Here is a 26,934-nt window from a genome sequence, read left to right as displayed (position 1 = left end):
TGTTCCTCAGAGCTGAGCAGTGTCCTTGGCTCTGCACACCAGTCTCTAGCAGTAACTATAAACATCGAGTGTTATCAGTCCTAGAAGCACACACTGTCTGAAAAACTTGCTGTTAATTTCAGCAAGTGCAGCTACTTACAAGAGACTCAGCTAAAAGCAAAAGTACAAAACAGAAAATCACCTTTATCCTGGCCCAAACCAGGACACTGTCATATTTTTAAATGCTGTCTTTTGAAGTTTTAATAATAAAAAAAAAGTTCAAGAAAACTTCAAACTCAAAATACTGTAATCTGTACGAGATCCAAGAGAGGAACATGGGAAGGTGGTCACTTGGTCAGATTGTGTTTAGGTATGGTATAAAACCTATGTATGTCTCTGAAGATAAGCACTGCAGTTTTGTTTGTTTGGGTTTTTTTGGCATTATGATATACATCCACAGAGGCAAATCTTCAAAACAGTACAAGAATCCATTCTGCAGTTCACCACAGTCTTTATGACATTTCTTGGCACTTTCTTACCAGTGCTCTGGAGTCCATTTGTGAACCAGGAAGAAAAAGTGGTGTTGGTAGAAAGTGTCTGGGATTCTATTAGCCCTACTGGAAAATGTATGTTATAGTTCTGGCAAAAATCTACAAGACTTTTCAGAACTTACTTTATTTTTAAAAGGTAAGAACTTGGCATATGAGAGCTGCTTGTTACTGGTAGTTTTTATTTGACCTCTTTTGAACCACTTCTTTTTTTTTTTTCTTTTTGTGAAAAATGCCAGTATACTCATTTGAAGAGCCAGAAGTATATATCACTCTTTTAGACTTCTGGTGGTGCTGCACACCTGTAATTTAGTTTATTCTGGACACAATTTTTTTGAATAAAATGTGTGCTAGTAAGTACTTAGTGTTGCAATAACAACGATGCAGTGACCTGTAAGATTTGGATTGAGAACAGACACTTCTTTAAAAATACTTAATCAGCAATTCTGCTTTTGCTGAGTCCTAAATGACATTTTGCTTCTATATTTATTGGGCTCTTGTCCTTTGTAGAAGGTCACAACCTTTTCATGGAGGCCAATTTCATCATTCCAGAAGCAATGCCTCGTAAAGGGGCAGAAAAAGTGCAGTCTAATTACAATAAGTAGGTCATTTGATACTAATTGTTTGCTGCCATTAAAGTGTTTTACTTCAGTAGTGTCAGTGAAATGTGAAGTTGTACAGGTTAGGTACAGGTTGGATAGAGCTGTAACAAGCTGCTCCTCTGCTTCAGGTTGTTTTCTCTTGGAAATAGAAATGAAAGAGAAAACTGAGCACTGGATCCATGCTGCATTTAATGTTCCAGAACTCCTACGTGGGACAAATACAGCTTAAAAGCTATTTGCTGGAAAAGAGAGTGAACTCTGGATAGCCTTTACCCAGTGTGATTCTCTTCCAAGTCATTAAGTCATGCTGCAGCAGCTCAGCACCATGTGTGTTTGCAATAATAAAGCCTCCATAAAATGTTTCTCTATTTCAGACTGCAGTCAGAGAAAGTTATGTTTTTGTCTCCTATCTTGGCAGTAAGTAAAATGAGACATTCTCTTGTATCCTTATCAAGGGGAAGAAAGGAGGAGTAAGGAATTTTTTGCATCTTGCTTACAAGAGTAGCACTTCAATTAATATGTGTCCTGTTTCCAAGTTTTGTCCTTTTCATGGCTTTAGGCTGAAGTCAGCCTTTCTTTGATACTGACATTACTTGTCTTTGGCACTTCTTACAAGACACTTGGTCAAGCTGCTTAATTTCTGTGCTTTCCTACATCTTGCCAATAAACCAGAGAAGTAATACTTCTGTGTTTCACATAGGTCTCATGAAGACAAAGCAGTGAAATGGTTTTGAGGGCTGCTGTTCTGCAAGATGCTGTTGTGGCAGGAAAGTATAAAAAAAATCAGAAATGGATCTGTAGTACATTAGGAGTGTACATAAAATGAAATGAAGTTGAATGAGCACTTTAAAGCACAATATTGTTAGACAAAAGAGAGAAAGAAATCTTGCTCTGATCAGGCATGGTTAGTCCTTTCCTTCATGGATCTGTACCCACAGATTCTCTTCCTGGCCTTGATGTACCAGATGATAAAGGCTTAAAAATTATTGGAAGTCATTGGCCTTGGCTTTGATTGGAGGGAAAATCCAGACTTATTAAATGACTTTATTTCATTAGAACAGTCCACTGAGCTTGGTTTAAATCAGTGCTAGAATAAGGATGTTTATTTAAGTCTGAAATGGCCATCTGGAGAGTCTCTTTTCAGTCATTTTATAACTTTCTCAACAGTTTTCTTTGCAAATAAATTGCAGTGACTAATGCTTGGTTTCTTCTGGGAAGTTTGAAAAAAAAAAAATCCTACTAACACTTTTATGAGTAAGAGCATTTCTAAAAAAAAGTTGGGAGTTCTTTTCTTGCATAATTTGAACTGATAAATATATGTAAAACACTATTTTTCTTTTTAAAGCTAAGTTTAATTAAGTGCCTAGTGAAAATAAACTTTTCAGGGCACATGAAAAGTTGAAAGCAATTAAAATGAGGTGCTGTGTGTATACAGTACTTCATCATTCTTGCTGGGAGAACCTTGTTTTTACAAGTTGGTGGTATTACAGATATGTTGCCAATTTCTGTTTTTACTCAAAAGTTCAAGGCCAGGGGGGGTTGTTGGATCCTGTGGTATGACCTCTTCTAGATCACAAGCCACTGAACTGTATCTGTTTATGTTACTGAGTCCAGTAATTTGTCTTTTCACTAAACAACAGTTTTTCTGCACAGTGTATGCTTTTCAGAAACTCCTGTGCTCATCATTTAAAGACATCAGAAATTCTGCCCTTCATTACTTCTTCTCATGGCTTAGATACCTTCTGGTTCAAAAGCAAATGGGATGCTTCAAGTATAGTATCTGATTTCTAGCAAGTTTTTTGCTTCAGTTTACTGTTAGTTCAGTTTCCAGGTGATTTTCCTCTAAACAATTACAAAGGCCTTTTGATGTCCAATCTATTTTAGTATTTGAGATAAAGAATTGGAACTGAGTGCAGTATTCTCATATTTGGAACTCATCTTCTGCTCCACCTCACTGACATCCTGCTGAGACATCTGAGGATTACATTTATCCCTCTGACCACAGCATTGTGCTGTGATTTCTCATTGTCTTGTTTATCCAGCATGACCTTAAAGCCCTTTTATAGGGATGGTTCTTTCTGACCTGCTCTTTCTCACTGGAAAGTTATGACTTGCTGTTCTTGTTTCTAGGCATATAACCCATCATTTGTGTGCACAAAAACACCACTGCTTGAATGGATTGCCTTACCTGCTTGTCTGTGCTGTTAAAACTCATGTTATCACTCTTTATTACCTCTAAGTTTTGTAATGGTTGATGGTTTTCCTTCAGTTAATTAGGACAAAATCAAATGTGAACAGAGCTAAAAGGTGCTTGTTGCCATGTGGCCATTAACACAGGAAACATGATGATCAGAAAAAACAGGAGTGAGATATTTTTAGGCTGTAGTGAAGATCCAGTTGGTTACCAATGTGATTCTTTCCAGGTTCATTTTCCTAATGCCTGCAAAGTAGCAGTATAAGCACTTCTGTTTGATTCATGATTGTTTACTCCTTTTTTGTGGATCCTTCAGGCAGTTTTTATCCATTTAGATTAAAGTTAATGATTTTCCTAATAATATCCATTGTTTGTGAAGAATATGGTTTGAATAAGGCCTTGCATGACTTTGTAGTGAGAAATGCAGCATTACCATAAATGTTTTTCCTCTGCTATATGCTTAGGCATTGTTACATACAAATGGCTTCTGGGTGGCAATTTAACAATGCCTTTTCAAAATAATAAAAAATTCAGTACTTTCTCCATGTTACAAGACTTACAGGTATTGGTTATGGCTTTATTTTCCAGTAGAAATGAGTTTAAACTACGAATTTGTTCATTTTCCTGTTTGTTTGGGTACCTGTCAATATTGTGGCTGGAGACAAACTGCATGTTTTTAAAATTGAGGCAGTTAATCAGGTGAACAATAGATCAGTGTGACTGTATTCTGTATCCTGTCTGTTTTGTATGTCAGGCTTTCTTGCTTCTATTTTCATATTTTCACTTTTCTACTGCTGTATTTCAAACCTAAATCAGGGGTTTCTTTTATCCTGCTAAATTGTATGTTTCATTCCATCCTAATGTTCTTTTCTTCACATTGAAGTGATAGGCCAAGAGGTAATGGCCTCAAGTTGTGCCAAGGGTGGTTCAAATTAGATGTTAGAAATAATTTCCTCACTGGTAGGGTTATCAGACATTGGAACAGGCTGCCCAGGGCAGTGGTGGAGTCACTGTCTGTGGAGGGATCTAAGAGTCATATGGGGATATGACTTAGTTAAGGACTTGTCAGGGTTAGGTTAACAGTTGGACTTGATGATCATAGAATCACAGAATCAGCTGGGTTGGAAGGGACCTCAGAGATCATCAAGTCCAACCCTTGATCCACTCCCACTGCAGTTCCCAGCCCATGGCACTCAGTGCCACATCCAGGCTCTTTGGAAATATCTCCAGACACGGAGAATCCACTACTTCCCTGGGCAGCCCATTCCAATGCCTGATCACCCTCTCCAGAAAGAAATTCTTTCTCATCTCCAACCTAAACCTCCCCTGGCACAACTTGAGACCCTGCCCTCTTGTCTTGCTGAGAGTTGCCTGGGAAAAGAGCCCAACCCCCCCCTGGCTCCAACCTCCTTTCAGGGAGTTGGAGAGAGTGATGAGGTCTCCCCTGAGCCTCCTCTTCAGCCTCAACACCCCCAGCTCCCTCAGCTCTTCCTCACAGGACTTGTGCTGGATCCCTTCACAGCCTCCTTGCTCTTCTCTGGACCTGCTCCAGCACCTCAATCTCCTTCCTGAGCTGAGGGGCCCAGAACTGGACCCAGGACTCAAGCTGTGGCCTCCCCAGGGCTGAGCACAGGGGCAGAATCCCTTCCCTGGACCTGCTGGCCACGCTGTTCCTGATCCAGGCCAGGATGCCATTGGCCTTCTTGGCCACCTGGGCACACTGCTGGCTCCTGTTCAGCTTCCTGTCAATCCAGACTCCCAGGTCCCTTTCTGCCACTCTGTGCCCAGCCTGGAGCTCCCCATGGGGTTGTTGTGGCCAAAGTGCAGGACCCGGCACTTGGCCGTGTTGAACCTCATCCCATTGGAATCAGCCCAACTCTCCAGTCTGTCCAGGTCCCTCTGCAGAGCCCTCCTGCCTTCCAGCTGATCCACACTCCCCCCCAGCTTAGTGTCATCTGCGAATTTGCTGATGATGAACTCAGTCCCTTCATCTAAATCATCTGTAAAGATATTGAACAGATCTTGAAGGTCTTTTCCAACTCAGGTGATTCTGTGCCATGATTTGCTAGACTCACCTCTTCAAAAATTGTGATTTTAATTCTTTCACTGCAGTGACTACATCAACACCTGACTTAACACTTAGAAATTCCACCTTCCTGTCTCACTGCCTCGCTCCCTCCATCCCAAAGCAAAACTGTGCAGCTGGTTGATTTGAAGGGCTGAAATGAGTAGTGTGTCACATTAGATTTTTGTGCATGTGTTGGTGACACGTGGGTTTATCTGCTCTTGTTCCAGGTACAAAGATGAAGTCAGCAAGAACCCAAACTTCTCGCCCACAGAAGGTGGCAACCAGCCCTAAGAGTCAGCATCATTTTTATGCACTTAGCCAAGAAAATCAGTATCTCTTCAGTCCAAGTCGAGATGTTCCTGAGGTCTCTGGTCCACTTGAAGGTCACCTAATTCCTATGGCTATCCCACTAGGTAGGAGCAAATAAATAACCTGTAGAAGGGCAGTTTGAAAGTTAATTACTGCTACTTCATAGAAACATAACTTACAACTTGTTAAGCCAGTGATTTGCCCTGGCCCACGAGAGGTTTGTGGGAAACCCACATGGGAGAACAGCTTAAAATGTTCTGGTTCTGCCTCTCTTTATTCTTCATGCTGGAAATCTGGTGACACCTCAACAAAAAAAATTATTTGCTTCTTTGTACAGAGCTTTCTTGGTACACTTGAACATTTCTAGGGTTCTTGTTCTGGCTTTAAGTTTGGTATCCATATAAGCAAAACCTGAATCATTGACTCTTAGATTCAGTGTTTAGGATGCCTTCAGCCCAATGATTTCAGTAGGATTATGCCAAACACTATATTTATAGCCATGGCTTCTGTATTTTTGAACCTTCAATACAATTATCCCTGCCTTGTTTCAGGTGGGATTAGTATTATATTGGTATTTGATGATGATAATTATTCAAAAAAAAAAAAAGGGTGCCTCAAACAGAAATCTGTGGGATGCTATACCAAGTATAGTAACATTTTGGATATGGTCAGGAAAATGTGAGGTGGGGAAAGCATGGCATGTAATTTTTGAATGGCAAATACAATGTAGTTATTCTCATTTTCAGCAGTAGGTGTCACTGTAGTCAAGAAAAGGGAATAATTCCAAAAAGTGGCAGTGTTGAATTTCCAGTTTCTGCTGGGGAAGCCTTGAAATTCTCTGGTGAGGCACTGTACTTTAGTTAGTGTTAACATGGTACTTGTTAATTGGTCTGCAATTGCATAGTCTGTCTCATGTGAAAAGCACAGATACCCAGAATTTACTGATAATTAACTTATTAATTTACTGACTTCTTTAATTATTTTTAAACTGTCCTTAGGTCAAACCCAAATTAGTGACATCTCACTGCAGCCTGCTGGAGTCGTGATAGGTAAACCACACCCTGTTACAGTTACAACTTCTCTTCCTGAAGTGCCACCAAAACCACCTGATGAAATAAAAAAGCCAAACATAGCTGTGATAGGGATGAGATCAGAGAAAAAAGATCCACCTCAGCTGACTGTACAGGTATGTGTCAAAAGTGGTGATTTTTTGTTTGCTTATTTTAATAAATGCTAAGTAAAGACAGTCTCATCCATCACTAACTGTGACATCAGTAGGTGGTTTCTGATAAGCATTGGAAACAGAGAATGGAGGGACCAAAAAGTTGTCATGCTGTGCTAATATTAATTTTTTAACAATTATCTTTATTATGTAACCAAAATAGAAAACTATTGGGTTTCTTTTTGTAGGTTTTTTTGTAAAATAGTTCTATGACAGGTTTTCTTTTTTTTTTTCTTTAATTAGATTGTTGAGCCAGATCAAACTTTCAATTAAAAAAAGTATTAAAATACCTGTCAGCTTCCTTGGATGAACACTTCAGCCTTCAAGTTTTCTGTTTCAAACATCATAGTCAGATCAAGGATTTCAGTCCTGATTAATCAGCCACTGCAGTCCTTACCAAACCAAATGGGTTTCTTTTGGTTGTTTTTTTATTTTTCACATGAGTCTCTTGTCAAGGAAGTTAATGTTTCTCCCATGTTGATTATTTTGGATTCAAGTTGTTGAGAAATACACACTCCTACACTTGCCTTTCAGATACAAATGATTCATGGAACTCAAAGTTAAATGCAGGTAGTGTGTGTGATTTGTTCCCTTGCTCTATCACAGCTTTCCACCCACATGCATTTTGCTGTTATTTCACCCAGATTTTAAATATTTTAGGTGGGGTTTTTTCCCCCCAAAGAATTAAGGAAGCATTGAAGTCTTTTGTTCTTAAAGAAACCACATTTTGATGCCCTAATAAGCATTAATTTCTTACTGTGCTGTAAGAAAGCTGTATTATAATACAACTAGCCCTTTATTTTACTCTACCAGCTGTGTGACAGCATGAAGCCAATAACCAGACTGCAGTGCAGGCCAGCACAGTGTAAGGGAATTGCAAGTCAAACACATAATCTGCTCTTTCAACAGTTGCACTCACCTCTTGTCACATGCAGGACAAAGTAACAGGGTTCCACAAGAAAAGAGGTGCACATTTCTGGGTTAATTTCATGTACATTACAGAATTTTGCTTTTCAGAACAGAGTTATTCTCAAGTGCAGGTAAGGAAGTCACTGGAGTTTAGTGGCTGAATAGGAAGTGGAAGAAGGGATCTGGAAAGATCAACAGTAGCAGCTGAGCTAATAATTAAGAGTTTCAGTCTGGTACTTTTTTTTTCCCCTCAGGTGTTACCAAGTGTGGATATTGACAGTATTTCAAGTGCCAGTGTGAGTGTAAACCAAGTTCTTCCATGCTCTGAACCTGTGCTTCCTCCTGTCCATTCTGTAATACAGGTATTGATTAGTCTAAATGTCTGTGAATTCAAGTTTGTGGTCATTGAGCATATTTTCTTTTATAAATAAAACTATTTTAGTTAGAGAAATTAGGTAGTTCTAGGAAAAGAAAAAGAGCATTTCTCTATCCTGTTAAGAGCTGAGATCCCTTATTGCCCCAGGTCTGTCTTATTTCTACTGGCTTGAGGATGTTCTTCCTTCCTCTGTCTTCTTGCCTGTTTTTGAGTGGTTACTAGAGGTGTGTGTGTACACCTGGTGGCATGGTGTGTGTGGAGCTGCTTTTCTCTTCCCTGTAACTTTTCAGATGTGTTTTTAACCTAATATAAGCAGTAGTTAAAGCTTTTCTGTAACTAAAAGGTTAACCACTGTATGTGGAATGATAAACTTGTAAACCAGGTCACATTTTTGCAGGATTGCATATTTTTAATTCCAGTGGCCCTCTGTCTTGTCCACAGGGTGGAGAGTATGAAGACCTGGTGATGCAGGGATTATTTTTGTGTAGTTACTATACCTTCTGTTTTCCCTGTGCATTAATTGCTACTCTCAATTAGGGAGTTAGGGTCCTCCAGAGTCCTCTGGTCAAAGTATTCACTAAGTGAGACAGTGACTGCAGACTAAAATAGTGATTATTATTTTAAAATTATATTAATAAATATAATTTAATTGCATAGGACACTTCTAGACTTATGTGCTATGTTTTTGCATTATTTTGTATTACTGATTTTTTTAGCAAGAGTTACAGGTATTGCCCTAGAGTTTTTGATGTAAAAAATACATTAGATTTGAGTTTCTTAATGTGCCTTTTTCCCCCAATAAAAAATATCTAACAAATTCAATCTCTCTTTATAAGACTCCAGAAGATGCACCTAGTGAAGAGGAAGACACAAAGATTCCAGGAACTAATTTCATTGATGTTACTGATGTCATGCAGGTAATTATATTGCAAACTTGTCCTTTCCTTTTAAATCTTTCTATATTTATTTATATTATTCTGTCATAACTGAAAACAAAATGTAGAAAATTAGTTTGCTTTACTAGCAACTTGAAAAATACACATTGTGAGCTGGCTATAAACAGTCTTCCAGGCTATAAGCAGTATTATAAATAATTGTGTGTTAATAAATAACCTTTGAATTACAATTTTAAAAATTAGCTTTTATTTGGATGTATTAGAATCCAACAGAAATAAAAGCAGCCCTCTAAAAAGCAGCCCTCGACACTTCTGGGGGGAAGTGTGAATCAACTGGAAGGCAGGAGGGCTCTGCAGAGGGACCTGGACAGACTGGAGAGTTGGGCTGATTCCAATGGGATGAGGTTCAACACGGCCAAGTGCCGGGTCCTGCACTTTGGCCACAACAACCCCATGCAGCGCTACAGGCTGGGCACAGAGTGGCAGAAAGGGACCTGGGAGTCTGGATTGCCAGGAAGCTGAACAGGAGGCAGCAGTGTGCCCAGGTGGCCAAGAAGGCCAATGGCATCCTGGCCTGGATCAGGAACAGCGTGGCCAGCAGGTCCAGGGAAGGGATTCTGCCCCTGTACTCAGCCCTGGGGAGGCCACAGCTTGAGTCCTGTGTCCAGTTCTGGGCCCCTCAGCTCAGGAAGGAGATTGAGGTGCTGGAGCAGGTCCAGAGAAGAGCAAGGAGGCTGTGAAGGGATCCAGCAGAATTTCTGTGAGGAAGGGCTGAGGGAGCTGGGGGTGTTGAGGCTGGAGAAGAGGAGGCTCAGGGGAGACCTCATCACTCTCTCCAACTCCCTGAAAGGAGGTTGGAGCCAGGGGGGGGTTGGGCTCTTTTCCCAGGCAACTCTCAGCAAGACAAGAGGGCAGGGTCTCAAGTTGTGCCAGGGGAGGTTTAGGTTGGAGATGAGAAAGAATTTCTTTCTGGAGAGGGTGATCAGGCATTGGAATGGGCTGCCCAGGGAAGTAGTGGATTCTCCGTGTCTGGAGATATTTCCAAAGAGCCTGGATGTGGCACTGAGTGCCATGGGCTGGGAACTGCAGTGGGAGTGGATCAAGGGTTGGACTTGATGATCTCTGAGGTCCCTTCCAACCCAGCCAATTCTAGGATTCTATGATTCTATGAAAATCAGTGGTGATTATAGCACTTAGATGTCACAATTTCAAATGCTAAATGTGATGCACATATAAGATGCTCTTACAGATTTTAAGTAAGGTGACCTGTATTCTAAAATGTGAAAATATTTTCTGAGGATTCTCTTTTAGAAAGTTGTGGTACAGAGCAATTTTTACGTACTTTTGAGGTCCTAAAAAGGTTTAGAATTATAGAGTGTTTGGGTTGGACCTTGAAGATCATCTAGTTGGGCAGGGACACTTGCAAGGTATCATGTCCTGTGCTGACCTCTTCTCAGTCAGACCTGGGCCTGAGAGATGCTCAAGGTTGGTGAAGCAACTTGTTATTTCCCTTCTTCAGACCAGGGGCAGAAGCAGAAACTCAGCAGCACCAGGTGAGAGCTGTCTTTGAAGGGAGAAATATTTTGCCACGTGGGTGTTGTGCAGTGTTTTGCCTCTGTGGCAGCTTCCCCCTCCTGCTGCATTTAGGACTCAGTAAATAGCAGAAGCTTGAACTGACTGTTGCTCAATGATATTTCTCTTCAAGTGCCTTTTCCTCAATCTTCTTCCCAGTGAGCCAGAGTTGCTGTGTGCAAATCAAAATTTAGAAAAAAAAATGTATTATTTTTACCTCTCATCTGTGCTCCTGATCCCAGGATTAGAGTGTACATCAAATATTAACTCTATAGTCTACAGGTCAGCATGGTAGATGAAGTTTAAAAGTAAACCTGATCATTTAACATTATGGGTTAGTTAAAACAGTCTGAAAGGAATTGTTTACCTATCAAAAGGTTATTACTTTTTAGTTTCAAAATTAGCTTATGTTAATGGAGGGGAGGAGTTTAAATCAGCGTGGGCCACTGTCTTCTGTTTGCACAAAGAAAAGCTTTATTTTAATCAATTTAAGAAGTAATGGAAAAATGCTGCAGTGTTAAATTTTTTATATGTGAATAATAGTTATTCATCTTTTCTTTTCTTCATTTTTCTCCTGGATTGCTTTTATCTTTTATTTTTGGCGATCAGATATATTTTAACCACAATACCAAACCATGTTCCAAGTGAAACATATGTTTGGCCTATGACCACACAGACAATGTTCTTAAAAATGTGCAAGCCAAACACGATGTGAAAGCATAAAACAAACCTCTGGAGTGGCAGGGGTAGTTAAGACATCAAAAGAAAGCAAAATTATTTTTATAAAACCGGCTTCAGATTCATGAAAAAATGTGCATAAAAAGATATACAGTAAAATAGCTTATTATTGTCTTCCACCCACACCCCTTTTATTATGAAAACTTAATTCTGTTACAACTGAAGACAGTAAGTAGTAGTGTGACACATCCTTTTTTTTAATCTTTGTTTGGTTGTTTTGGTTTGGTTTGTTTGTTTTTTTCTTCCCTGGTGGTTATTGTAAAAAGGCCTCAGGGCCCTGTCCTAGGTATTTCCTTTTCCTAGGCTTTTCTTTCTACCTTCCCTATGGGAAAATGCACATTTAAGAGATACTTAGGAGTTGGAATCCTGGTTGGTAGCTTGGTAGAGTCAAGGCTGCCACCAGACATTTCTGTCCCCTTATCCCTTTATTTTCCCACACCTGGACCACACCTCTGCTTCCTCGCAATAAATACCACATAAAAAGTGTTGGACCATCCCAAAAGACACTTTCCTGTATCCCATAATACATCCTGTCATCACCTCATCCAAATACACCTAAGCAAGGTGCTGTGGGGAGTCTTTCCATGGGCTCATCTTGCTGGGTTTCACTCCTGGGCACAGGGGCCGAGCCCTCTCCTATAACAGCCCTGTTGGGGTGCTTGGTTGTTGTATTGTCACTCTGTGCTCCTTTGGGTGAGTGGGGACAATCCTTTGATTGCTAACCTAAAAAATAATTTGTTTTCAAACTTTTGGAGACTACTGAAAGATGTCCCAGCTTGTAAAACACAAACCTTGGCACAGGAAGGGGTCTTGTGCCTCCTCCCATTGCAGCCTTGCCCTCCAGACTCGAGACCTACAGCTCCATCTTCCAAAAATAGTTGAATTAGCTGCTCTTATTTCACTGTAAGAAAATTCACCTGTGGGATGAAGACAGACTAGAGAGCTGGGCCGATTCCAACGGGATGAGGTTCAACACGGCCAAGTGCCGGGTCCTGCACTTTGGCCACAACAACCCCATGGGGAGCTCCAGGCTGGGCACAGAGTGGCAGAAAGGGACCTGGGAGTCTGGATTGACAAGAAACTGAACATGAGCCAGCAGTGTGCCCAGGTGGCCAAGAAGGCCAATGGCATCCTGGCCTGGCTCAGGAACAGCGTGGCCAGCAGGTCCAGGGAAGGGATTCTGCCCCTGTACTCAGCCCTGGTGAGGCCACAGCTTGAGTCCTGTGTCCAGTTCTGGGCCCCTCAGTTTAAGAAGGATGTAGAGGTCCTGGAACAGGTCCAAAGGAGGGCAACCAGGCTGGTGAAGGGACTCGAGCACAGGCCCTATGAGGAGAGGCTGAGAGAGCTGGGGCTGTTCAGCCTGAAGAAGAGGAGGCTCAGGGGAGACCTCATTGCTGTCTACAACTACCTGAAAGGAGGCTGTAGCGAGGTGGGAACTGGACTCTTTTCACAGACGACCTTCAACAAGACAAGAGGACACAGTCTTAAGTTGTGCCAGGGGAGGTTTAGGTTAGATATTAGAAAGAATTTCTTCATGGAGAGGGTGATTAGGCTATGGAATGGACTGCCCGGTGAGGTGGTAGATTCTCCGTCCCTGGAGACATTTAAAAAAAGACTGGATGTGGCACTCAGTGCCATGGTCTAGCAACTGCTCCAGTGGGTCAAGGGCTGGACTTGATGATCTCTGAGGTCCCTTCCAACCCGGCTAATTCTATGATTCTATGATTTGCACACTTTATTTTTGATCAGTGGTTGCACCTACAGCAAATTATGTTCAGACTTTCAGAACTCAAGAGGTTTCGTAAGGCCAGCCCTTGTGTCCAGAGGGAAAAAAAATGCTCAGCTAACATGAGCCCAGAATGGATTCTGAGTTTTACTGACTCTGTTCTCCAACTCCTAGCAGCAGATACATCCTGCAACACCTTTAAACAGACTTACTAGTATTTAAGATCAGAAACACTTTTTGCTCTCTCTAAACATGCCCTAATTGCAAGGTGGGGACTTGTTTCTCATTTTTGCTTCCATTTTGCATACCACCACAAAATATAAAACCTGCAGAGATCAAAGTTAACCTATTTTCCTTAGCCCTGGTTTCCTAGAGATGCTCTTTGGGGCAGTAATTTTTTTTTTTTACCTCTATAACTCTTCAGAGAAAAGATCACAGGTGGCACCTGCAATGAGGCCTGACCTTGCTTGTGAAAATTTCTCTACAAATCTGTCAATAAGAAACCCATTAATAAATTTTGGATGGCTTTAGTAAAAGACCATGCATATAGACATTTGGTAATGGAACAAAATTAAACTATACTGCCTAATAATTTGAAACATTCTTTTAATTATCTGAATTTAATTTGGGAAATAGAATTTAAGCTTGATACTTTATTATAAAGTCCAATGATTAATATTCCAATCATATCTGAAAGACTCTCTAATTGGTGCCATATTTTGATTTGGAGTCATGGTAGATATTTCCAATAGTCTCCAGGGAAGTAAAATACAGAAATGAGTGCAGATTATTCAGGGTTGGTCTATGAAGTGTTATATGTGCAAGTTCAATCTGCATAATTAAATACTGACTTTTATATTGTTATTTTTTTTATTTCAGCAGAGATAATATATCACCCCAAAATGAAAAGAATTTTCTTTTGGATTTGTGCACTATTAAATATAAAATATTTTTGCACGTAATTGAGAAATGCAGGAGAACTGCAAAAGTTTGTCAGAAGTTACTAAATATATTTAAGATTTATTGTATGTGCTCGGTTTATTTAATCCAGATGTTTGTATTTTGCATACTTTCAGAAAATATTATACTCAATAAGCAACATCAAAGAAAAATTTATGGAGTAATGCAGGCAGAAGAAAATGCATAATGAAACACTGGACAAAGACATCTTTACATTTGCTGTCAGAATGAATTGTGGTTATGAATACAAATATCCTCACAGAATGAACTGCTTATCAGCTTGCAAGGCTTCCAGTGCCATTCTGAGTTTACTTTACTGTCTTGTTTTTGTGCCTAGAATGGTTTAGAGATCTTTCTTTCTCACACAACTAGAAATACTCTGGCCTGGTTTGTAAGTTACAGCTCTTCTTTGGAGAATTATTACTCTTTAAAGAACCAGAAAGACACTGCTCCCCAGGAGCTATTTGCTGTAATGCCCACCATGGACCTATCTGACTTTTCAGCTTTAAAGTGTATTAAGTTAGAAGTATTAGTGCTGTGTAGGGAAAGGAGACAGGAAAATGTTACTGCCTTTCTTTTTTCTCTCTCTTCTTTCTGGGTTTAGTGATTTATTCTTTTATTAATAGAAAATATATAGCAGGTTTTTATTTCATGGATTAAAATTAAATTTAATTTATGTAAGGGAAAAGAAGACTTTTTTTCTTCTATTGTTGTGATGAAGGTTAGTGTTAGTAAATGTAGATTTGCAGAAAGCTCTTTTATGCAACATTACATCTTGCTGATAATTTAAGCCTCAGCTTTTCATCTCTTTCTTGCATGCCATGTTTTATTCTTAGGGCATCATATTACTGGAAGAGACTTTTGGTTTTAGTATTGTGAATGAAGGGTGGAGGTTTTCACCCATCAGGTGACATTTCTTCACTGTTATATCATGATATGGTGGGTTGGTGACTGCTTTTGGGGATTAAGTCATAGAATCCCAGAATGGTTTGGGTTGGAAGGGACCTTAAAGACCATCTAATCCCAAACCCCTTCCATGGCCAGGGACACCTCCCACTCGACCAGGTTGCTCCAAGACCCATCCAACCTGGCCTTGAACTCTTCTAGGGACAGGGCAGCCACAGCTTCTCTGGGAAACCTGGGCCAGGGTCTCACCACCTCATAGAGAAGAATTCCTTCCTGATGTCCAACCTAAATCTACTCTCTTTGAATTTGAAACCATCACCCCTTGTCCTATCACTATGCCCTTAGAAGAAGTCCCTCCCCATCTTCCTTTGGTCTCAGTCCAAGAGCTCCATGTCCTTCTTGTGTTGGGGACTCCAAAAGTGGATTCAGTATTCCTGGTGGGGTTTCTGAGAGCAGAACAGAGAGGGAGTCACCTCCTTCTGCCTGCTGGCCAAACTTCTTTTGATGTAGCCCAGTTGGCTCTCTGGGCTGCAAGCACACATTGCCAGCTCATGTTGAGCTTCACATCCAGCATCACATCCAGGTCCTTTTCCTCATGGCTTCCTCATCTGTTCTCTTCCCAGCCTTTGTATGTGCTCTGGGGAAAAGGAGAGTGGCATCTTTGGAAACAGTCAGACATTTCAGCACTCTGAGTAACTTCAGTAACTTCTAAAACTAGCACATTTAAGTTTAAATACAAAGTGTTTGTGAGGACCTTGTGAACTGATTACCCAGAAATACCTTTTAACTTTCAGTTTTAACTTTTCAGTTAGTAGAACTGTAAACATACATGTGGCTTATTTGTCAACTATTAATGTCTACTGTTCAGTTCTGACAACTTTATTAGAATTTTGAGTCAATGCATGCTCATTAACTTTTGGGAATGCATCTTTTCAGACAGGAGACTTTTTTTTTAGGAGAGCCCCAAAAAACACAAACCAAACCAAAAAACCTAACCCAACAAGAAACTGTAGAAGGTTTCTTAATTTATTTCTTTTTTTAAAGAGGAGCTTTTCTGGATTATATATTAAAAAGGCCTGACTTATGTCAAAAATAAATTTCTCAAGTATTAGCATTACCATTGGCTCCATGCCCTGTGCAGCACAGGCAGGAAATCTGAGCCAGATCATGTTTTGCTTAGCAGTTCCTACAGCCTTATACCTCTACAGATTTATGATTTGCTAAGTTCAGAATTGTATCAATTAACTACAACATACTGAAAAGGGAGAACGTGGTTTGTGTGCTGTGACACATTTACAAATGTTTCTCAAAGAAAAAAAAAAAATCTGACAGTTACCTCAATGACATTGCCTTCCAGAAATGCACCAGAACTTAATTTGCTACTTATTTATTAGGATCAGGAAGAGGAGGTGGATGAAATTCCAGAATTCTTTGAGCCTCTTCTGGAGCTGAATGGGCAGTTTAAAGTTTCCTCCCCAAAATACAATGGCCCTTTGTTTCCTCCTGTGGCTTCTGCTCCTCAACAGTCTTCTGATGTGTTAGATGAACTGATACAAAGGAGAGAAACTATAGAAAACAAGCTGATAAACTGGTGAGTTGCAATATAACAGGGTGGTGAGACAATATATATGGAACGAGATATTACTCTGTAAGAATACTTTTCCTTTCTTCTCCTCTCATCCCTTCCCTTTTCTTTCCTTTGACTTGCCTTGCATTTTATGTCAAGAATGCTTTTTTGTAGACTTCATGTGCCTTGGTGTTAGCAGATAGTTAAACAGGTTTTATTTTCCTAGGGTGGAACAAGAAATAATGGCAAAAATTATCAGTGGAATGTACCCAGTTCAGAAAGAAACAGTGCCCAGTGTTAGCATCTCAGAGAGTGAAGACAGTGAGACTGTAGCCTCTGACATTGGTAAGTAGGAGTTACTGCTCGTAGCAGAAGGATTATCTCAATTTTTGGCTAATTTTAACAAGTTGTGTAGGTAGCTGTTGCCTGAGCCTAAGAGTGGATAATTCTGAACCAGTGAAACTATAAAATGCAAAAGTGCACACTTTATGTTGAGACAGAGCAGGCATTATAAAGCCATTGAAATAAACTGTCTAAAAAAAGGAAAAGAAAACATAAAACAGCACTGTGCAAGCCAACTTTTGTTACTGGCCATCTAATTCAGATTTGGCATTTTGCTAAGCCTGTAATCTCTTTTTGCATGTCTTCTGCTGTTAGGTCAAAAATGACCTCCCTGATAAATGTGTGGTGATGGGAGATAAATACATTTTCTCCTGTGATGTGACTGCCCTTCTCTGCTACCTCTTTTTATGATCCTAAATTCCTTCTCCACTGTTGTTCTATTTTCTGTAAAATAAAGAACTCACTTTTTGCAAAGGATTGTTTAAGAATTCCTGGAGAGGAGAGTGAGTGGCTGCAGTACCCCACGTGCATTTGAAGAAGTGAGACCTGGATGTGTTGTGTATTATTTCTTTGTTTTCAGTTGAGGTTGCAGGTGGTGGAGGGTTTCAACTCTTCATCAATGCTGGTGTGCCTGTGGACTCAGAAATGATCAGTCATTTTGTAAATGAAGCTCTCAGTGAGACAATAGCAACCATGCTGGGTAACAAGCAGCCTCAGAAAGCAATTCCTGCTACAAATGTTCTTCCAAGTGTGATTATGAAGGTAAGAATCTATTTTTTATAAACTTTCCTACCAGAATTCTAAGTGGTAATGTCTTCATGGCATGGTGGTTCAACTATGTGTGAGACAAAGATGACAGAAAAAGAATAATTAACTGAATATGCATGATTTACATTTCTTAATTGTCCCTTATCATAGCCAAGAAAGCAGCAAGGTTATATGTGTTTAACTTTCAAAAAAATTGAAAAGACAAAAAATAATTCCCTAGTGCTGTGTGCAACACACTGTGTTTACTTGCTTGAAGGCTGAGCACAAAACTGATTTCTGGTTTTGGAGATTATTTTGGTACTTCATTTCATGGTGTCAAGAGGTGGCTTGTATTATTTTCAACAAAAATAGCTATGATACTTGTTTGCAAAGAAATGAAACATGAAGAAATAATTTATTTATCTAGGAAGAAATGGAACCATCCTCATAGAATCACAGAATGGTTTGGGTTGGGAGGAACCTTAAAGATCATATATTTCCAATCCCCTGCCATGGTCAGGGACACCTCCCACCAGCCCAGGTTGCTCCAAGCCCCATCCAACCTGGGCCGAGACACTGCCAGGGATGGGGCAGCCACAGCTTCTCTGGGAAACCTGGCACAGGGGCTCAGCACCCTCACAGTGAAGAATTTCTTTCTCATGTCTAAATCTACCCTCTCCAAATTTAAAACTATTACCCCTTATTACTCCATATCCTTGTCCAAAGTCCCTCCCCAGCTTTCTGCTAGGCCTTCAGGCACTGGAAGTTACTCTGAGGTCTTCCTGCAGCCTTCTCTTCTCCAGGCTGAACAACCCCAACTTCCTCAGCTTATTTTCACAGGAGAGGTGCTCCAGCCATCTTTGTAGCCATCCTCCAAAAGCTCCATGCTGGGAATCCCAGAACTGGACACAGTACTCCAGGTGGGATCTCAGAAGAGCAGAGCAGACCCACTGGTCACACAGCTCTTGATACAGCCCAGGACAGAGTTGTCTTTCAGGGCTGCACACAGACATTGCCACCTCAGGTTGAGCTTCTCCTCAACCAGCATCTGCAAGTCCTTCTCCCTCAGGGCTGTTCTCAATCCATTCCCCACCTACTCTGTAATTATGCTTGGGATTGCCCTGACCCATGTGCAGGACCTTTTACATTATTTAACTTCATGAGATTGGTATGGGCCCAGCTCTCAAGCCTGTCAAGGTCCCTCTGGACCTCTGGTGGACTTGGCAGTGGGTGGCTTAATGATTCTTAATGATTCTTAATGAACTCAATGATCTTAAAGGTCTCTTCTAACCCAAATGATTTTCATTCTGTGATTACTTTTCGTCTCCAGGCCTTTTGGCCATTCTGTAGTGGCTACAAAAATGAGGATTAATTATTTTTGAGTTCAAACATTTTCATTGAAAGCTTGATTTCTAGGGTTTCTTTCTAGGATAATTTTGTCTGTTCTCTTTGATAATGACAGCTGAATTTTAGTTTGATAACCACATGGCTGTGCTACAGTCTGGTGGTGTATTACATCTTTGGGATGAATATGGATATTGCTGCACTTAGAAATCAAACTGTTCAAAACTTTGTTGAAAGTGAGAGCAATTATTCCATTCTGCTACAGTGCATATAGACTGAAATACCACCTTGTACCTGCTGTAAGGGACCAACAGAGGATTCTAAAGTCAAAATTATTACCCTCTGTAAGCTTAAATGCATCCATCCTGCAGCTGGAGAGCTTTCCCCTCCTGCAGTACAGATTAAGGAGGGGATGATGTTAAAGAGGATTTTTCTGTGTAGCTTATTCTCCTGAGACTTAAAAACCTCTTCTAATGAAGCTTCTGTGTTTAGTAATGGCCCTCTTAAGCCTTCTTCTTTCTGTACCAGCTTAAAATGAAATGTCCTTAGGCTGAAATGGTTGGTTTCTCCTTACAATATCTATTCATTTGCACACTTCAAGAGATTCATTTGTCCTTTTTGGCCTTGGTTGGATCAGTCTAAATAAAGCCATCGACCGTGTGTGCACCATTTTTTAAGTCTTGCTGATGGGCAGCACTTTTATGTTTTCCAATTTAGGTTGACCTTGACAACAGGTAACATTAATAGACATTTTTAATAATAATGTAGTGTGCAAGATGATGTTTCCTCAGTGCTTTGTGCTACAGTAGTAACACTATGCTGCCTTTATTGGATTCTCAGGTGGCTGATTATGGTTTTTTTAAATTCTTTCCACATTTGTGGCTAATAGTTATACTTTAGATAACTTGTATATCTGTATTTTTTTTCTCTCCTCTTTATATTGCTGCTCAGCTTGTAGCAGAAGTTGTTGAATATGTATTTTATGTATTCTTGATCTGCCTCTTCTTACTGTGAAGTTTCCTATCTAGAACTCAAGATGGAGTTACCAAGGTCTTTGATGCTCACAGTGTCATGAAGTTGTGGATGAGTTGCCAAAAATCTTAGCATGTTCCACTTCCCATAAGAATTTTTAATCAAAATCATCAGCCTGAGGATTTATTCTTCAGAAATGTTCCTGGAAGCCTTCTTTTAGCCCTGTTATCTTGTTTTCTTTATGAAATGTCAGAGAACAGGCTGGAAGAAATCTGGAAAGTTCCATCATATTTCTTCATATCAGGCTAAACAACAACCATACCTGATTGTCAGATTTATCTCCATCACTGTCACTTTTGAAAGAACATCACAATTATGTTTGTGCTTATTTTAGTGCTTTACTCTCTTGGCTGTTGCTTTCTTTGTAATCTTCTCTTTAGCTGGTCCCTTTACCACAGAATTACGATACTGACTCAATTTTATCCATGTCACAAAATATTTTCTAGCTTAACATTGTATCAAATGCTTTATTAAAACTTGTATAATTAATATTTAGACTGAACATTAGGAAGAGTTCCTTTACCAAGAGGGTGGTCAAACACTGGAACAGGCTTCCTAGGAAGATGCCTGATACACCCCAAGCCTGTCAGTGTTTAGGAGGCATTTGGACAATTAAAATCAAAATGCTTTATTTTTTGGTCAGTCCTAAAGTGGTCAGGCAGTTGGCCTGGATGATCAGTGGAGATCCCTTCTATTCCATACCTAATTATTTCCAAATGTACTCATCCTAATGCATAATTTCCTGGGTTTTACTGTACTTTGGGCAGGCATAGCTGCTTAGATGGAGGAGTTAGATCTGTGAAGCATGTATCCCAGCAACAACTGCTCCTGCTCTGTGACAATCTTCCTCCCTCTCCCTCCCCTATCTCTGGGGCTACTTGTAAGAGAGGAATTTTACACCGAGATAATAACTGTGGTTACAATTTTGTTCCCTCAGGATTCTCCTGTGCCTACTCCATTGCCAACACCCCAGGCCACACCACCACAAACACCACCTTCAGAAAAAGAATTGCCTCTGGTCAAAACTCCAGAATCTTCTCTATCTCTTACAGAAATGAGTGGGGCTGTTTGCGAGCATGAAAAAATTAAAGAAACAGGTAGTGAAAATAGTCATTGAAGTTTAGAAGTAGCAAATATGCTTTCATCTCCTGCCTTTAATTTTCTTCTTCAAAGCCACCTTATCTCTGAGGATAAATATTCTTGAGGCTATGATTCAAGTGGGAACTCATGTACTACAAAAATTTTGAGCTAATTCATATAAAAAGTGAACATCTCTTTGGTAACAATTCTGTTTTCAAACTTAACACACATTTTTATGGTCTGATTTCTGCCCCTCCCAGCCCCTCCATACTCTTTCACATCAGGAAAATAGGTGCCTTTTCCTCCTTCCTGTGTTTCTAATGTTAATTAAGCCAAATTTACATTTTCCAAGTATCAGACTAGTTTTAAAAACAGAGAGCAAACTCCCTTATTAAAGAAAGGCAGCAGCTGAGGTTTTATTCTAGCTCCTGGAGATGCCAGTGCTGTACTTTAAAAGAAGTAGTCTTAATCTAGTCTTGTCTTCATAGCTATCAAAAAGTATCACAAAAACTATAAGGGCTTAGAATCATAGAATAGAATCAAAGAATCATTAAGGTTGGAAAAGACCTCTAAGATCAGGCCCAACCATCAACCCAACACCAACCAACTAAAACCATGTCCTGGAGTGCCATGTCTACATGTTTTTTTGAACTCCTCCAGGGATGGTGACTGCACCATTTCCCTGGGCAGCCTGTTCCAGTTCCTTAGTAGAATTAACTAGTTCTCTGAGATTTACATCCTGCTTTCCTTTCTGATCTGAACTTTGACTTCACACATGCAGGAGTTGGGGTTCCAGCTGCTACTGGTTGTGTTGGCACACCTGTGATTACCCCTGTCAATACACCTCCCAGAACAACCACACCAAGCCCTCCTGCCTCAGAAGGAGTCTCTGAAGCTGCAAAAATGGAAAGTCCAAAGCCTTCAAAGGCATGGGATGATGCAGAACTTCCTCTGGAAGAAGAGAAACTCAGTCCTGAAACTGAAGAACCATTCCATCCCAAGGCTGTGTGAGTTGAGCAGGCTGCCCTGTTTCTCATTTCTTAAAAAAAATGTACAAGTTATTTCTACATATATCCTCAAAAAGTCAGTAGAGGAGTTATTAATGTGTGTATCAGGAGGCAGTGAAGTACACCAGGGTTCTTTTTTTGAGTTGCTTGATTTATGTTTTGGAGATTATACTCTGTATATTTTTTTGAACATTGTACTTTGTTAACTGGCATTATTACACCTGGGAGTGATAAATGTAGTGACATGGAAATGTTGTTTTATTAGGTTTTTTTTTTCCTGTTACCTCAGTGGAAATACACGAGGTAATTTTTAGTTATACATAGAAATTCATTAATAATGATATTTAACCATGTTGATTCTTGGGCTGTTCTATAAAATCCTGTGCTCTTTCATTTGAAAAAAAAAATATTTGTAAATCAATTTCTTTTCAGGATTGATTTAAGACTTCAGGCTGTGTTGTTCAATGCATTGTGTTCTATTCACAGTCCATGTTCTTACCTTACAGTGAAATGTCAGTGGCTAATGATGAGGAACCAGAGGACTTGATTTTACCACCTCAGCAATTGTCAGTGAACCCCTTCCAGTCACTTCCTTGCAATCCACAGGTTCCATCACCTGTGCCTACAGTTACTTCTGGGCAATCCACTCAGGAAAGCAGCCTTACCCTCACAGAAACAGAAACTGCAGGCAGACCCATCTCAGAAGGGGAGGTACTCTTCAGCAATGGGCTGCTGGCTGCAAGAGGTAACTTACTTAACAAATTTGTGGAAATTAGATAAAGGATTAATTGCTTTTTGCTTTATAAAATTCTCTTCCAGTCTGCTGAAGTTTCATTCCATACAATTTCTGATAAGCCCACAAGCATTAACCTAGTCTCTTAACCTTTTCAGTTCATGTTTTTAGAATCACAGAATGATTTGGGTTAGGAGGAACCTTAAAGTTCATCTATTTCCTACCCCCTGCCATGGGCAGGGACACTTCCCATTAGACCAGGTTGCTCCAAGCCCCTTCCAACCTGGCATTCAGCACTTCAGGGATGGGGCAGCCACAGCTTCTTTGGGCAGCCTGGGCCAGTGTCTCACCACCCTCACACTAAAGAATTTCTTCCTTGTATCTGGTCTAAATCTGCCCTCTTTCAGCTTAAAACTTCTACCCCTTGTATTTAAGAGGCAAGAGATCTCTTGTCTCTAAACAAAATGCTTCTGCTTAATAATGAAAAAAAATGAAATCTGCTCTTTAGTCATAAGATCCCTTTCAAAAATGGTTGCACAAAAATGGTTTTTATTGAGAGCAAAGTGTTAGTGATTTTCTTGGAAGCTAAAAGAATGTATGATACACATCCAGTAGTAGCAATTTCCAACTTTACTAAAGCACTTTGTAGCAATTATTAAAGAATGTGGCCTTAGCTTTAGTTCATATAATGTCCATGGGTTTTAGTGTTTGTAACTAAGACTGTTTTTCAGGATTAGCAGGAGAAGGAGGACTGTCTCTTCCAAACCTTGCTGAGAGCTTAACGAGTACTTTACAGGATGCCAATGAAATGGTAAGGAAATGTTTCCCCAGGAAACTGAGTGGTCTTCTGCCTTGAGAATCATGAGAAACTGGATGTGTTTTAAGCATTTTCACTCTTAAACTTCTTAAATTCCTATTTTTAAACTGTACACTTCAAAAGAATGTTAGAGTTTCAGAGCTTCAAAGAAAAGAAAACACATTATACAAATTAGTTTATATTTTTTAAAAAGCTGAATGATCTATATACTGCTGTAGGTGAGAAATAGCTAATACATTTATTCATCTCTATTATTTTCAGTTTCAGAACATCTTAAATAGACTAGAACATTGTTATGCTCTCTTTCAAAGCTGTTTCAGCTTTGATCCATCTTTTAATTACTTGGGTACTTAAATCATTAAAGTAGGTTAGCTGAGGCTGGAGTTTGATAAATTCCATTGTCCTGGAAGCCTCGTAGGTCAAGGTATTCTCCATTTTGTTTCTCTTTTAACACTTTTTCCTCAAATGTCTGGACTTCTCTCTGATTTTGTGTAATTCCTCTTGGGAGGACATGGCTGTTGGATAAGTGGTAGTATCAGGCAAAACTGTGCTTAAACCAAACTCTTTTCTTTATGAAAATATTAAAAAAGAAAGAAAGTAAAATTATATTAGTATTGGTTGGAAGGGACCTTCCCCTTGATCAAGACTAAAAGTTTCCTTTGTGGGCTTCCCTTTGGATACCTCCTCTGCCTGTTGCACTTGCTCTTTTAAACACTTTTATCAGGTGAACTTAAAGTTCTTTTCATCAGGTCAGAAAGTTTGCTTGCTAAGATGTTTTTTCCTCTCTTTTTCCTCTCAGTAGAACTCAGATGACAGATAAATCTGTCACGGTTTAACACTGGCCCGGCAATTAAACCGAATAACAGACACTCTCTATTAATGTCTCTCTCCTCCTTGATAAAGAAAGGAGAGAGAATAAGGGAGAGAGACTGATGGGTTGGAAACTAAACTACACAACTTTAATGAAACAGTAATGATAAATAGGAAAAATTACTAAATATATACAAATATACAGGGAAATGGAAACCACATTCCTCCCCCCTTTTCCCCCAATAACTCTCACGTCACCACCGAGGCTGCAGGGCAGCCCTGGGAAAGTCCAGGCTGGAATCCTGGAGTCAACAGCAGTTGGGAACTGGAGGCAGGAACACACAGATATGGGCTGGCACGGATCAGGAGCACAGGCAGACGAACGGACGGGATCCTTCCAGGATGCCGGGTGAAGGAAGGGAAGAAGGGAAATCAGGAAATCCAGAAGTCTGGAAATCTGGAAATCCGGAAAAGAACTCAGACTGAGTTCCTTTTCCTCAGTCTGTCCTCAAATTAGGCCTTCTGGTTGAGGAAGCTAAGTCCTTGCTGGTGAGAGTAGCTGTGTAGCCAAACCATTGCTAAGAGCCATGTGTAGGGGGAATTAACTGTTTGCCTCAGCTCTGAAGGCCTAAAGGACCTTGTTCTTCCATGGGTATTGCAGTCTTATGGATCAAATAAAGACTTTGCACATCTGTGGATAGAAGGAGAAAGCAGCATGTTGTCAGTTGCTTATATTTAAAGGCCTGGGTTTTCATGACACAAATTGTCAGTGTGGAATCTATAACAATTTACCATAAAAGAAAAAAAAAAAGCTTAATTTGGAACTGAATAAGAATAATTTAAGTCCCTACAAAAAGGATCATGGGTTACGTGGATTTTGTTTCTTTATTTTAGGATTATGATCCTCCCAGTGAAGGGCAAGTGGTGAGAAGACTGGATAAAGGCTTTCACAGGGACCCTGTCCTGACTCTTTTAGCCAAATTAAATCAAGCACCTGTTCTTGCACAAGAAGGAACATACCATTTGGAGGTAACCTGCAGTTCTTTTCCTTCCAGTAGACTAGTTTTGAAGTGACACTTTCCTACTGAAGAGTAGGTAAAATATTTTTAACCTTATCCTTCCTGTTGGCTGTAGAACAGGTTCACACACTTCAGTCCCTGCTGGAAGTGATCCCACTTCTGTTGGCTGTGGTCTTTTATAAAGCTTGTTTTAAACATTAAAGATTAAATACTGCTATAAACAGGATGACTGTGCACCCTATCACAGGTACCCAGTTTTCAAGGTGTGTATGGAACTGTTCCACTGTACCAGATTAGTTCTGTCCCTTGGAACAGCAGGGAAGTTTTTTTTGTCACTTCAGCACTATAGGTGTTTCATTTAGCTGTACAAGTTAGCTAAATAACAGCCATAGGTGTTTCAGGGAGGTATGAAGGAATGTTTTAATGAATAACTCAGCAAATTTTTACATGCACTTTTGCACATGCTGTTGGTACTGACCTGAGAAGAAAACCTTAAAATATTCATACTCATTTGGCAGAAAAAAAAAGACTTAACAGAAAAATATAATGATCTGCATCACAAAGGACAAATGTGATTATCTTGTCACACATTTAAGTATTTTCTTCTTGGAAAATAGCAGTTTGGACTGGACATCTGTTCTATCTGACATAGCTGAAGGAATGTTTCAAGGAAGTGAACTATGAATACTGCAGTATGGTTCATGAACACCTTTATTTACAACAGATCTTACTTTTTGTGGTTTTATTGATGCATGTGCAGTTTCTTCCTTTTATCTTGGTCAGTTTAGTCTAAATAATTACTAGCTTCACTCACCTCCTTTGTCTGTCTTTATTTTACTTAATGAGCTCTAGTGGATGGACTTAGTGAAAAGCTTTCTACAGTGTCAGCTCTGAGCCTGGCTGTAGTTGTAGTGACATTTTCTCATCATGCATCTATTTGCTTTTTCCCTTTCCCATAGCTACTGACTGCTCAATGTGCCCATGCAAGACACTGATAAAGTCCCCCCTGGATTCTGGCAGGGTGTGTGCAAGCATACCTTCTTGTTTATAAGAGAAAGAATATTCTCTCTGAATATTTATAAAATATTCTCTTATATTGCTAATATTGCCACAGAATGTTACTGTGCACATGTGTCTGGGCATTCAACCTCTTTTCTTGCATAGAAACAAGGTCTTTTTTCTTTCAAGGTCTTTCTTTCAGCTTAGAAAGTCAGAATCCAGAAAATCACCCCCATTTTAAGTGCCATCCAAGCCTGCTTAAAACCTATATTTTTTATCTGCCATGCTGTATAACAGGAGAGTCAATCCCTTCTGGATGCTCTCAGTGTTACAAGGTCTCACATTCAACAGTGGCCATATGTGTAAGATTAAAGATTTCATGTTCTAAAAAATATAACTTAGGTTCTGATCATGTTTGGATACCATTAATAA

At 39.9% G+C, this 26,934-nt stretch overlaps 1 protein-coding gene across 1 annotated transcript in view; it reads left to right on the top strand.

Annotated features, from left to right (window-relative positions):
- KIAA0586 (KIAA0586 ortholog) overlaps positions 1-26,934 on the top strand; it is a 79,845-nt gene that overhangs the window by 19,519 nt on the left and 33,392 nt on the right. The window contains exons 16-27 of the mRNA XM_030452371.1: positions 5,619-5,804; positions 6,699-6,886; positions 8,086-8,193; positions 9,044-9,124; positions 16,400-16,596; positions 16,799-16,917; positions 17,495-17,676; positions 20,975-21,134; positions 21,899-22,124; positions 22,631-22,869; positions 23,589-23,668; positions 25,379-25,513. Of these exons, the coding sequence (XP_030308231.1) occupies positions 5,619-5,804; positions 6,699-6,886; positions 8,086-8,193; positions 9,044-9,124; positions 16,400-16,596; positions 16,799-16,917; positions 17,495-17,676; positions 20,975-21,134; positions 21,899-22,124; positions 22,631-22,869; positions 23,589-23,668; positions 25,379-25,513 (1,901 nt within the window). The remainder of the gene's footprint in view (positions 1-5,618; positions 5,805-6,698; positions 6,887-8,085; positions 8,194-9,043; positions 9,125-16,399; positions 16,597-16,798; positions 16,918-17,494; positions 17,677-20,974; positions 21,135-21,898; positions 22,125-22,630; positions 22,870-23,588; positions 23,669-25,378; positions 25,514-26,934) is intronic.

This window comes from Calypte anna, chromosome 5A (genome assembly GCF_003957555.1).
Source record: "Calypte anna isolate BGI_N300 chromosome 5A, bCalAnn1_v1.p, whole genome shotgun sequence".
Lineage (NCBI taxonomy): Eukaryota > Metazoa > Chordata > Aves > Apodiformes > Trochilidae > Calypte > Calypte anna.
The sequence above is the reverse complement of the archived record's forward strand: the minus strand, read 5'-3'. Positions and strand labels throughout refer to the sequence as shown.